The sequence below is a fragment of the Synchiropus splendidus genome, chromosome 1 (genome assembly GCF_027744825.2).
Source record: "Synchiropus splendidus isolate RoL2022-P1 chromosome 1, RoL_Sspl_1.0, whole genome shotgun sequence".
Lineage (NCBI taxonomy): Eukaryota > Metazoa > Chordata > Actinopteri > Syngnathiformes > Callionymidae > Synchiropus > Synchiropus splendidus.
The window spans coordinates 26,673,293-26,685,915 of NC_071334.1; the positions used below are offsets into that span (position 1 = coordinate 26,673,293).

The 12,623-nt window shown below is 41.8% G+C and overlaps 1 protein-coding gene and 1 non-coding gene across 3 annotated transcripts; one reads left to right on the plus strand and one right to left on the minus strand.

Moving 5' to 3' along the window:
* Positions 1 to 987: 987 nt before the first annotated feature.
* LOC128765552 (plexin domain-containing protein 1-like) lies at positions 988 to 11,998 on the plus strand. 2 transcript variants are annotated; one of them, XM_053876294.1, is made up of 13 exons: positions 988 to 1,427; positions 7,516 to 7,631; positions 9,019 to 9,162; positions 9,234 to 9,303; positions 9,361 to 9,483; positions 9,563 to 9,681; positions 9,764 to 9,863; positions 10,091 to 10,186; positions 10,395 to 10,476; positions 10,551 to 10,611; positions 10,782 to 10,905; positions 11,291 to 11,451; positions 11,524 to 11,998. In XM_053876294.1, the coding sequence occupies exons 1-13, from the start codon at positions 1,352 to 1,354 to the stop codon at positions 11,647 to 11,649; spliced, it is 1,398 nt and encodes a 465-aa protein (XP_053732269.1). In that variant the 5' UTR covers positions 988 to 1,351; the 3' UTR covers positions 11,650 to 11,998. The 2 variants fall into 2 exon arrangements, with proteins under 2 accessions (XP_053732269.1, XP_053732277.1); XM_053876302.1 differs by having other exon boundaries at positions 11,527 to 11,998.
* A 447-nt stretch (positions 11,999 to 12,445) lies between these two features.
* trnac-gca (transfer RNA cysteine (anticodon GCA)) lies at positions 12,446 to 12,517 on the minus strand. The gene has a single exon. It is a non-coding gene; the product is annotated as a tRNA-Cys (tRNA).
* Positions 12,518 to 12,623: the final 106 nt, after the last annotated feature.

Genomic DNA, 12,623 nt, shown 5'->3' on the forward strand with positions numbered 1-12,623 from the left:
AGTCCTTTCTCTCAGTCTTCTCTTTCTGCATCCAATTATCGTGCTCCAGTTCTCTTTGTGAGTCCAGCATTTCTGAAACTTTTGGGACTGGCACTGACGATGGACATCCAATGGGCCCATGAGAGGTCGACATTTAGAGAAAACAGAACTTGCACCTCTCGAGTCTAGCATCCAACATTTAGCATCACAGAAGCTGTTGGATTCTACCAAATAAAGGTTACGCCTTCAGTCAATACATTTTTTTTTGTTTGTTTGTTTGCACTTGACACTTTTGCGAAAATCAGATAAAAGACTGTTTAGAGATGCAAACACTGGGAGGTATAGGTCTTATGCTTCTTTACCAGAGCAATTCATTATAAGTAAAACAGTAAAACCATTTTCCAAGTTGTGTTTTTGACTGATGTTTTCTAACAAATGTCACTCAGATGCTATTGCATTGCAAGACCTTTCTGAGATGTGTCGTCTTGAATCTTGCTGTTTTTTGTTCATTTAAATGCCAAGATCAGTTATAGAACCACAATGAATGATTGAAAAACAATGGGTGGAAAAATAAGTGGTAGTTATGAGTTCGAGATGAAAACTTGAACCGTATCATTCATGATTTACTTTGCCTCACAACCCAAACAGTGTTTAAGTCATGCTACGCTATGTATTAGATTTCCGATTTAGAATTGCTGGACCGCAACAGCCTCTTACTTTAAACTGTTTTCTGCAGTCAAATTCCTATCAGATGGCTTATGGCCACAAGAGAGGTCAGCCACATTCACTGGAGTTCCTCCTGAGAATATTCCAAAAACAACATTGTAAAAGAGACAGCCTTCAGAGGGAAAAGATGTTATATGTCACCCTCCGAACATTAGGTCAGGGGGAACCTCTTTCTGGAAATGGCAACCGTTTAACACATTTGTTTTGGTTCAGTCTGCTTCCACATGGGGGAGACAAGCTCCTCCCAACTCCAGCCCCTTTTTTCTCTTTGGAAGGAAAGAACATGTGGGAATGCATAAATATTTTCTCCTGGAGAAAGAATTAAAAATGTAAAAGGGATATTACATAGATGTGGAGTAGTGAGAGAGGAGGAATAGCCCTGTTTAAGAATTGACGTGCACAAAGGTCTTGCCAGGTGTCACTGTTGAGGATTAATGCACATGTTTAGTAGAGGGGCAAGAAAAGAGGCTAGAGAGGAAACGCTTCAAACCTTGGCAAGGTGAAACGCAGAGTAGGAGAGGCAAGAAAAAGAGAGTACAGACAGTGGGGGAGTGGAGGAGTTAAGCACCCTGCTCTTCCAGCAAAGCAAGGAGAAGGAAGAGAAGAGTGATAGAGTTTGAGAAGGAGGGAGAAGAGTCATCTGGACATGGGGATTTGCGCTGTTCTCCTCATCTGTCTCTCCCAGGTGGAACTGGGTAGAGTCTGGGCTCAAGAGCATGAAGGTAAGCCCCTTTTATTATGTCAAATATCTTAACAATAATTCTATTTTCTTGGAGACAGGCATTCATTTCTACAAGGGATCTCAGATTCCAGTAATCATAAACACAGAATGTTCATGTTTGTTTGTTTCTTTTTGTGTGTTTTGTTTTGTGGAAAACTGGGTGCAACATCATTTCTGACACCTTTTGGGTTGGATTTGTAGCATGTGTTCAATTGTGAGGCCCTGGACACTCTCATGTGTCAGTAACAGGAAGCTCATGAAAGTCGTTGCATGTCTGTCTGGATTTTGTTAGGCACTAAAACCTTCATCGTTCAAAGTGAGAAATGAAATGTGCATTTGCTTTTCATTTGGTTTAATTGAAAAGGAAGGGCTTTGTTCGTCAGAATGACACAATCTCTTTAGCCATTTAGGAGCCAACAAAAGCCTGTTGATTTCATTGTAATTTGTTCTTTCGGTCCAAAAGGGATTTCTTAGAAAAGACAGGCATCAAACGCAACAGATGCTTCAGGCTTCACCTAAAGTGAAACTGTCAACAATCACCACCATTTACAGTGTTTTATGAACGCATTTGACAAAAACAGGATAACCCTTCCCCTCCAAACGTATGCATGTATTTATTTTTACTCTCCTTCGAGATGCATTATTTTTAGCCAGCCCTGGATCTACCACTGATGCTCCTCCTCTGACAATCAGAACAGTGATGCTCCAGTTTCCTTGGCCTCTCCTGTGGTCCCAGTTCCTCTGATCAGGTTCCTCGTTTTGCTCAGGGCGACCTGACACATACTATACAAAACTTGATACTGTCTAAACAACCTCAGCCAATATCCTTGCCCCAGTTCCACCATATTTTCTAACATTATCTCTAGCAAGGATCCATCTGGGAATTTACTCAGTAAGGGGTTCCAAAACTTGTCTGTTCATGCCATTTTATTTGGAGAAACATGAATATCAATAATAAAACTGGAGATAATCCTGCAATTCCGAACTAATAATCTCAAAAGGGACAGGGAGAGTCTGGGTGTCAATGAACACTATAAGCATTAGAATGTATCACTGACACACTGGTGCTTCTTAAAATGGTATCACAGGTACAAACAGCCAAGAAAAACAGTTGTCATTGAAGTCGTAACGAGAAGATGAAGCAATTGAATCATACCAACGAATGAGCAGCATAGTTATGATCATGATGGCTCCAGTTCTTTTCATCATCGCGAGTCACACCGTGCAGCCATAGTCAAAGGGCAGACATAGAGATGACAATGATGAAATGTCTATCAAACGCTGTTATCGCCTCTTTTAGGATTAAAAATGCATTCATTCCCATCAGCATGGTCATTGTTACAAGATAGCAATACTCCCAACACCAATGTTTTCTCAAATTGTTTCCAGATTCTTTTTACAGTTTTAATATTTGGCAAACGTATCAACCACAAGCACTCACCACCATCTGGAAAAGGGAATTTTATGTCACATGCAATAAAAATGGAAAAGCCTTTTCCAACATTAACAAAGCCAAAAAGCTGCTCCATAATGCAAAGTTAAGCATAAAGCTTTATTCATTCGCCAATCTGTTCACAATACCAAATGCAGCTTTTTTGGCATAACCATTGAGGTGTTATTGATTCATTGCAGTTACCACAGCTGTTCCTCCAGTGAATTTGATGCGCACGGAACATTTTTAGTAACATCTGAAACAATTACACATGGTTTGCAGAGGTGACTGTCCACTATCCACATTCCAAAGATTCTGAAAAACCACCAGGACTGACATATCTGGACCAGGGATCTCGTCCTTCTGCTCAGTGTCACTGAGCCTATAAAACCTTTGACAAACAATTATTACCTTCTTCTTCAAGGTACATTTCAAACTGTCAAAGAGCTGGAACAGAAGTGGATACGTCTCATACTTGAATTTCATCCTGCAGACTAGACGGAAGCAGCTGTAACTGTTGTCTGAAATGTGTAACTAAAGCTCATATTGAAAAAAAGACGCATGTCTAGTCATGAAAAAAAAAATCTGAATTGTGTGAGAATACGGCTGATATTAATTTAAAGAGCAACTAATGTCCAAATCCAACTTTCCTGACTCATGCATATGTTTCAGATGTTGAAGTATTCCTCTCCATGATGTAGAAAGTCCCACATTATGAAGAGTCTCCACTTTGCAGTTAAGTTATTGCTTTACAAAGTTCTCCCCCGTCTGAAATCTCAGCAAAAAAGAAAGTACGAGCCTCCAACCTCCTTATTAGACCGAGTGGGAGATGCGACAGGGATTCATCCCCCCGAACAAAAAAACAAACAGAAAACATCCCCCCAATAAAACTGCCACGTCTGCTTTCCAACCCTCTTTTTACAGCAAATGTTGGAAATATAATGTGGCAATGTTAAAGCTCAATTGAAAAGTTACGATTGAAAGCTCCATCAACATTTAACCTCCCTCAGGTACATGCACAGCCATTTGGGGAGCTGGTACTCAAGCTAGCAAAAAAGGCACGCATCAGAAACACATTATTATTGTTGTTGTCACAGAAATAACCAACTGCAATTTGTCTATTCTGACAAATATGTATTATCCGTGTGCAATGTTTACCGCTCATTTGCATGACTGGTCAGTGGCCTAGTGATTATCACAAACTGCCTTGAAGTGATAGGTTACAACTTTAACTTAAATTATGGAAGTGATGAGAGAGTAATTCTTTTTGTTCAAGAATCTAATAAATCATTATATCATCTCCGGAAAAAGGGCTGGTTCTTGGCACCACCAGGGGTCTATCAGTGCGTGTCCCATAGCGCCACATGTCCCCGCCATTTCATCGTGTGTCCCCCCCCATTTTTACAACTCACCTGCTCAACAGCTACTGGATCGAACGTGTCATTCCCGTAACTTTGTTCGGCATTTCTCATTGTTATTATCTTAATTAACATGTGTGTGCACATGAACAACACACACGTACGTGAAATGATCTCAGATTTCCAGCAATGTGCCAGTCATCACAGGCAGACACGGAAGTGAGAGAGTGAGAGACAGAACCGAGCCAAAAGCGAAGTCATGTAACTAGTAGAACTAGGCCAAAACGCGGTTTGTAGTAATTCTGCAGACAGACTCTGTCATTAATGCAGCAATCTCCTCCATCGTTCATGGCTAACCCTAACCATAACCATAACCAAGTGCACGGACAGGACGGTCTACGTCGATGTAGAGTGTGACAGCAGCTGTCAGTAGAGGCAGGCTGAAGGGTTCCTCCTGACCAATCACAGCAGAGTGGGCGTGGCTGGAGAGAATGAGATTTCAGCTCCAAAACAAAGTGCTTTCGATTGCTGGACCGCATGTACATTTTCTAATGTAAATATTTCAATAGATACAAAGTTTTAGTGCAAAAAGACGCACCCTGCTGCGTTCCCTCAAGGTCCACTATCATTTTAAATTCAAATTGCAAGACCACTCAAATATACATGGTTTGGTATCCAGTATGGTTGTGTCCATGGTCAGTGCAAGAGCTTCCTCCAATGCATATCACCGTGAGGACTCAAGTGGAAGTGCTACTTAGATCTCCTGAGGCAGTCTTGCTCACAAGTACAGCAGAGTAAACAATCATATGATCATAGTTCTCATGATCATGATCATAGATGAGCATAAGAACATGGATGAGCAAGCAAATTGAAAGGCTGGCCTTTTACCCAATAAGTCCAACGCCACACTTTCGCATAAGAAGAACTCTCAGCCACATTTTAACCCGAACCCTAACTCTACTTAAGTTAAGTATGAATTATGTATATGACAACAACCCCAGTTTCTAATTCTGGCACATCAGAAAAGTTTGTAAGGAGATCTGTTTTACAGTGCTTATTTATGCTCTTCTGTTAGCCAAAGAACATGAAAACGGTCTCTATTCTTTAAATTTAGTGGGCTGTCAAAAATGCATGCATTCATCTCAAAGGCTGAGCCAGACAAGTGAAATCAGATGAGGGGCTTTTCCCACACGATCTGTCAATAAGTCACCTCAGTTCTTGTCTTTCTCCTGCCAAGTCGCCAGACGAAACATGTGTCTTCCAGGTCTGGTTGTTACGACAAAAGCCTGCCTTATTTTACAGAGGACATTCTCTTGGACTGGCTCGCAGACAGTTGGTCATGGTAATAAGACAAGCCCAGAGAGGAAATACTCCAGCAGATCATAGATAAAAATCAAATCTCATGAAAATGGAGCCAGTAGTTGAGGAGAGCAGAAAACACCTGACTAAAGCTCCTACTTCAGCTGCTCAGTGAAGGTGAAGCTGGCAGCCAAACTGACCCACTTAGGTGATCCATGCTCTAAAAACAGGGAAATAACTTCAGCTGCGATGTCATTCAACAGGATTCCTCTTTGGAACTATCTCCCCTGAGCCTACAATGATCTCAAAATAAATTCTGCTCTGTGTCCCGTATCATTAGTAAATCACCTTACATAAGTTAGGTAGTTGAGTATAAAATTATTAAAGGAAATTGTATGTGTGCGTCTGTTAATATCACCGCTAACATAAGTAATGTAGGACTTGAGTAAACATGACTTTCTGATTGGAGCTACTGTGAGTTAAAAATCCAGCTCCTTCCCTCTCATCTGCTCCTGCATCACTGTGGTCCACCCAGTTGAAAACCTTCAAAGATGTCAGGGTGTCTAAACAGCATCAAGATTGCTTTCTACATCTACTCAAACTCTCCACGATCATGTCCAAGGGATAAACAGCAACGGTAGGTAAGTGGAGTTTGAAGTTGATGGGAAAGACAAGAGCTTTTCCATTTGGCTCAAAAACCTAAACCATTTTGTTGCAGGAGTGATGCAAAGACAGCTCACCCCTTTGCTGCTGCCCCAATCCCTCAATCTATAGCCAAACATTGCTTCACATGCAATACACATTGGATATCAGATCAGCTGCGGTGCCAAAGGAGGGAGTACTGAAAAAGATGCTACAGCCATCACACACAAGATTAAGCCATAAAAAGACCACAAACAACGAAAGCTTGAAATAACCACAGCTGAAGAGTTGTCAAAGTTGGTTATTGCAAATTACTTTTGGCTATGGTGGAAGCCTTTGAAAGCAAGATCAGGATAACAATCCTCTGCAGTGAATATGTCAAACAGACTACGGTTGGCAGGACATACATCAGAGGTGCAGCCATTGGCAGTTACATAAGACGGACATCGGCTAAATTTCCTCCTTTGTGACAAGCTCGGAAAATCTGACGAGCGTGACTTGAGTGTGGGAGTGGATTTGGGAGAAAGACAGTGCAAGTTGTGAGTAGGATGCTGGAGGCACAACATAATCTGCAAAGCTGGCTAGCATATAGCGTGTTCTGGCTGACAGCACGACAAGCCTTTTCATTCACGTTGCCATGCAGCTGCAAATCAGGAACCCTGTTTCTGTCTTCATCTTCACCTATGGCTGTACACAGGGGTGTATGACACAGTTTGCCCAAATTAATTTTGTAAGATGGAGTTTCTTTGGCGCTTGTTAAAAGAATATTCAAGTCAAGACATTCGTTGCACATACTTGCGTGGTAGTGATTACTTTTCTTTTGAAGTTTTCACAGGCATGTGCAGCTGACAGGAAGTGACCTGGACTAGATGGAGAACTGAACTGTGGCTGAGAAACATGGTGCTTTTTTCAGTCTGGGGTGGCAAAGATTTCTGTAGCGAGGACTTAAAAGACGTGCGTGTAAGCAGGGAAATAGCAGCTCAAGCATTTAAATAGAGAAGGTGCCATTTTCACATGCTGTTGAGTTTCAAAGTCAACAGCAAATGAAGCGGAAATGCATTTCAGCTGTCGTTTATCTGCTTGTTTGTTAAGTCTTCAAGCGTATTATTTTATTTTATTGTGTGGCATCTGCAAAAGCACCGGATAATAAAGAGTTATAAAAAACAGATGTAGCCGCAATTATTTACAGTTGCTTATAAAAACAATAGTCCCTTTATACTATTCAAATTAAAAACGTTATTCTTGTTAATGTTCTCACTGCAGCGCAAACAATAAACACCATATTTGAAACAGCATCTGATCAGGCATGACACCATCAACATGTAACTGCTTTATTGTCCCTGTTTATGTCGCTGCAGTTGGCAGGACTCTGCTGCAGGGCGAGGAAGATCCCGGTCACAGAACCAAGAGGGACCAGCCAACTGAAGGAGGAGTTGATATCAGTCCCCTGCCAGACAACATGACTCGCATCGTGGTGAGATTGTCATGAAGTCATAATGTGCCCAAGACATAGCGGTGCTGTGTGGTAGTAAATATGAAACTCTTGTGAGAAATATTAGATGGTGAACAGAGATAAAGGCACATGACAATGCATGAGCATAAGAGATGTTTCTATTTTTTCTCTTTGCCTCTGCAGGACCAAGCGTGTAACACCATTCAAACACTTTTACACGCCTCAGCGCTGAGTGTGGTTTAGCTCAGCTCAGAGGACTTTATTTACAAATGTACATGCCTGGTTTTTTGTTAACTCAGCACAAACTTCTCACCAATTTCAATGGAAGAATGGCCTTATGTCTGTTTGCTTGTGAGTTTGAAGACTGTAGCAATGTATTGCTGGGAGTTGACTGTGGCTGTTAAAATAGTGTGATTTTAGGTGCTTAAGAAGAAAACAGTCGCAGCAAATGAGTGTCGCTGCTTGACTTGAGAGTCATTGAGTTTGGCAGATCAACTGGCTGTGTGGCATTTTCCATTCATTATCTCTGAGATGTGCTGGCGTGTTGACGATGGGTCTTTATTTGGTGTCCCATCGTTGTTACTCACGTCAGTAAAACACAACCCAAATAGAATGTCTTTTGTCTTCTCTTGACATTGTAAATTGAAAGCAGACCATGTCTATGTCATGCCAACTTACAGTGTTTGTCTAAGCCGCCAGGGCCTCTGTGTTTGAGCCGTGTGCTTCAGCGTGTGTGCTGGTGAATGACTCACTTGGACACGATCTCAAGTGTTGAACTCCCCTTGCCTCTTTTGGGAAGACGTCTGATCCCAATTTGCTCGACGATCCTTCTCTCTGTGGCTTCTTTCAATAAATCTGAAGATGAAAAGTTGATGATTGGTCACATGCTCCGTCACAGAATTCCCCAAGTTCCCCAGAAAACCCACACTTGAGTCAGGCAGCGAAGATGATAGAGAAAATGGGTCAGTGGCAGTATATGGAGCAGCGGCAGAAGTGGCAGCGCATTTAATTTAACTGCTCCACTTTCTGAGCCCACACTAAACCCCAGAACTATGGCTCTGTCACCTTCAGCTGTGCTATACATTAATAATGTCATCAAGGAAGGAAATGCCAGTTGGCATGTGCTCCAATCAAAGTGGGTTGGAGGTAAGCAGCACCACCAGCTGGACACTAAAACTACATACAGAAAAACTGAAATATATTGAGACATCTTACCTAACACTAACACTTTGAGTGTGGAATGAATCAGGTTTTATTTTCACTCCTACAGACACACAGGAATCCCACACTTCATGACTTCACCACTTTGACTCAAACTCAGTGGCAGTTCCATGGTTTCTGCTTTGCATATGTCAACGTTGGTATTATCTGATGTGCAATAAATATTCATTTGGCCAAACACCCTCAGGTGGACTCACAGAAATACTACACCTGGCAGAGTTATGGCCCGTCTGACAAAAGAACTGAGGTGTTGTGGGTAGATCTGGATGGACTACACAAGAGCCAAGTCAGAATTCATGGGATATTATCCAACACACATCGACAAGCTGCGGTGAGAGGAGCATGAACACAACATGAACAACGTGAGGGCAATGTCACATCTGAAATGCTTCTTTTGAACAGAGGGTGGCCCTGTCTTTTGATTTTCCTTTTTATGGACACTACCTGAGGCAGATCATCATTGCCACCGGAGGTGAGTGCTTATTATGAGATGAAAAAAACATGCAGGATAAGTGTCAATTGTCCCCAGGATTTATCTTCATGGGTGAGATCACTCACAGAATGCTGACTGCAACACAGTACATCGCGCCTCTCATGGCGAACTTTGACCCCAGCTTCTCCAAAAACTCTACAGTGAGGTACTCAGACAATGGTGAGCGCTGTCTTCTAGAGAATGGGACTGAAATAAAGCAACAGAGCTTCTGACTGGTTTTGTGTCTTTGCCTGCTTAGGGAACCTATTTGTGGTCCAGTGGGACCACGTTCGACTAAAAGACCGTGAGGATGAAGGCTCTTTTGTCTTCCAAGCAGCGCTGCATAAAAATGGAACTATTGCTTTTAACTACAGAGAAGTACGTTGTCCTGGATTATAAGTAGTTAAATCAACCTATGCATACTAGAGCTGATTAAATAAAACATAAAAAATGTGCCTAGATTCCTGTCCCTGTGGTGAAAATTAACTCCACGGAACATCCAGTGAAAGTTGGGCTCTCTGACGCGTTCATGGCGTATCTCCCCTCTGCACAGATGTCAGGTCTGTAGCCTCAGCTTGATTCATACAAACACTTATTCCCAAATGGAATGTCTGTTTAAGCATGTGAGGAGATTCAATATTTGCACAAACTGAATTCATGTCTGCTGTAAGGCACCAAGAGAGTGTATCAAATTCAAGTGTATTGTTTGAGGTTCGCCGCACTGGGTTTGGAAGTGCGGCCGAATTAACTAAAAAACTAAAATCGTAACATTCCTGCTTGATTTAAGATGCGAAGCGGCGGACGATCTATGAATATCACCGGGTTGAGATTGACACCACAAAGATTGTGAGCAGATCCGCGTTTGAGTTTACACCGCTACCCAGTAAGTGTGTGTTAAACGTTTAACTGTGTTCATTCTTTATATGTACCTTTAGTTTGGCACCATATTGGTTTGTCACATTTAAAAGGGCCTTTCTTTGTTCTGTTGTTTATTGCTTTGTTTTATGTTCTCAGTTGAATATCTTTCATATACCCATGTATGTCCAATAAATGCATTCTGTATCAATGTGAGAAATGATGAATTCTTCCAGCTTGCCTTCAACACACCTCCTGCGACCTCTGCCTCACTTCCAATGTGACATCTGGGTGTGGATGGTGTAACACACTTCAAAGGTAGTGTATAGCGATGCGTATGAGAAAACGTAGACAGTTTGGTCACGTCTAATTCTTGTCTGACCGAGTTGCAGGTGCTCTGATGGAATAGACCGACATCGCCAAGAGTGGCTTGACTACAACTGTCCAGAGGAGGTTGGACATGTTTTCAATTTTTTAATATTTATGCGTCAACACATTTGCTGAAATATACATTTATCTGTCTTTTAAAAATACTGTTTTGTATTTGTATTTATGAAATGTTCTCAATGACATTCTGACAAAGCTTAAGTTTGTCCATTGTTCGTCCTGCGCATCCAATTTAGGCAAAGAGCACCTGTGAGGACTTTAACCCAGACCTATCAGAGACTTCTACAACACCTATCAACCATTCTACAGCGAGTCCAACTCCATCTGCAGCTGAGTTCAAGGACCAGCATGTCAAGAGTGGTGAGTCCCCAGAACAATCACCATAATTAGAATTGTTCAAACAACACTCATACTAAATATTAGTTTCTAAGCCATATCTTCTGTGTAGAACTGCAGGTTTTCTCATCATAATATTTCAGGAGCTGTTTGTTGTAACTCAAGGGGGGTTCAAATGAACCCCCGTCAGTGACGCACCGCGTCATGTAGCTCACTGACGACACGCTGTGGTCGAAGACTGCAACAACCTACTACTGCAGATCAGTGAGCGAACTGTGGCAAACACGTTTAGATTAGATTAGATAAGCTTTTAGGATTTACCTTAATAATCAAGATCACAATGAAGTGGCAGGTGACAGCAGATAAACGTTCGATCACATATTTACACTTATACTTTTTTGTCGTTTAGGTTTACAGACAGACTCACCAGACCTTATGGGCATCACTGAGAACACAGCCATCATTGCAGGTGTGGTGGGAGCCTTGGCTCTACTTGTAGCTCTCACCTTACTGGCTGTTTACTACATCAACACACACCCGACAGCTGCTCCGCCGTTCTACCTCATGCAGGTAAGGAAATATACAGTGTTACATTTCTTGAAAAAAGATTTACAAATGACACCCACGTCGATTTCACTCAAGCAGAGACGTTCCAACAACTACTGGCCCTCAATGAAGTTCCGCAACCAGGAGTGCCACTCCAGTTACACTGAGGTCGAGCTGGGTCATGAGAAGGAAGTCTTCATTGAAGCGGAGCAGTGCTGTTGAGGGACAGAATCACTCAGTTTGTGGACAGCTAAAGAACTGTACACAACAAATGCAGACCACAGAGTGTACTGCATCTAAGATCCGGTGCAAGAAAGTTTACACTCCAGCTGTTTTTACAACTCTTATGGTTGGTCATCAAACAGGGAACTAGCCACTATGCCCAAGAGACTTGGTTAACTCGGTTAAGAGAGATAAATGTTAATCTGTACATGTTTGGACTGGACGCCCTCATACTGCAAATCAATGTACAAGTTGGCATTTTTGTTGTCTTTTTGTTTCACCATCAGAGTGAGGATTGCATTTAGTAACGCTGTCAATTGTGATATGCAAAACAATGTCTTTCAAATTGATTTTAAGCTTTTGCATTAAAGGTCTTGAAACACGTGTATTGTAAGAGGATATACTTGAATGTTTACAAATGCCATCGTAAAAATGTGCCCAACTGAAGCGCAAAAACAAAGAAGCTGCGTCATATGCTAACTTAAGCGCAAATATAAGAATATTAATAGAAAGCGACAATCGCGGATCACCAGAACGTAGGGTAAATAAATCTACAAAAACTGGCTACAGACTTAAGAGTCGCCAAAAAAAAAGCTAAGGGTGCTAAACACCTGTCTGTAGACTTCCATCAGGTTAGCTCTGCTAGCATGTGCCTCGCAAGGAAACACCGCCACATTCGCATCAAAGTATCGACTTACACTTACGTTACACTTACAGACACGCCGGTCACTAAATTTTACACATTTAATAACAAAAGCCAGGTGTTTAAATGAAAATAAAATAAAAAAAGAAGTAGAGGGGGCACCCGGATTTGAACCGGGGACCTCTTGATCTGCAGTCAAATGCTCTACCACTGAGCTATACCCCCACGCGCTAAACAGTGACTGGAAAAGGCTTATATATGTAAACCGCGGTTATATACGGAAAATAATTCAAACAAAACTTGTTGTAGCCTTTCATGCAATTTCCCTATA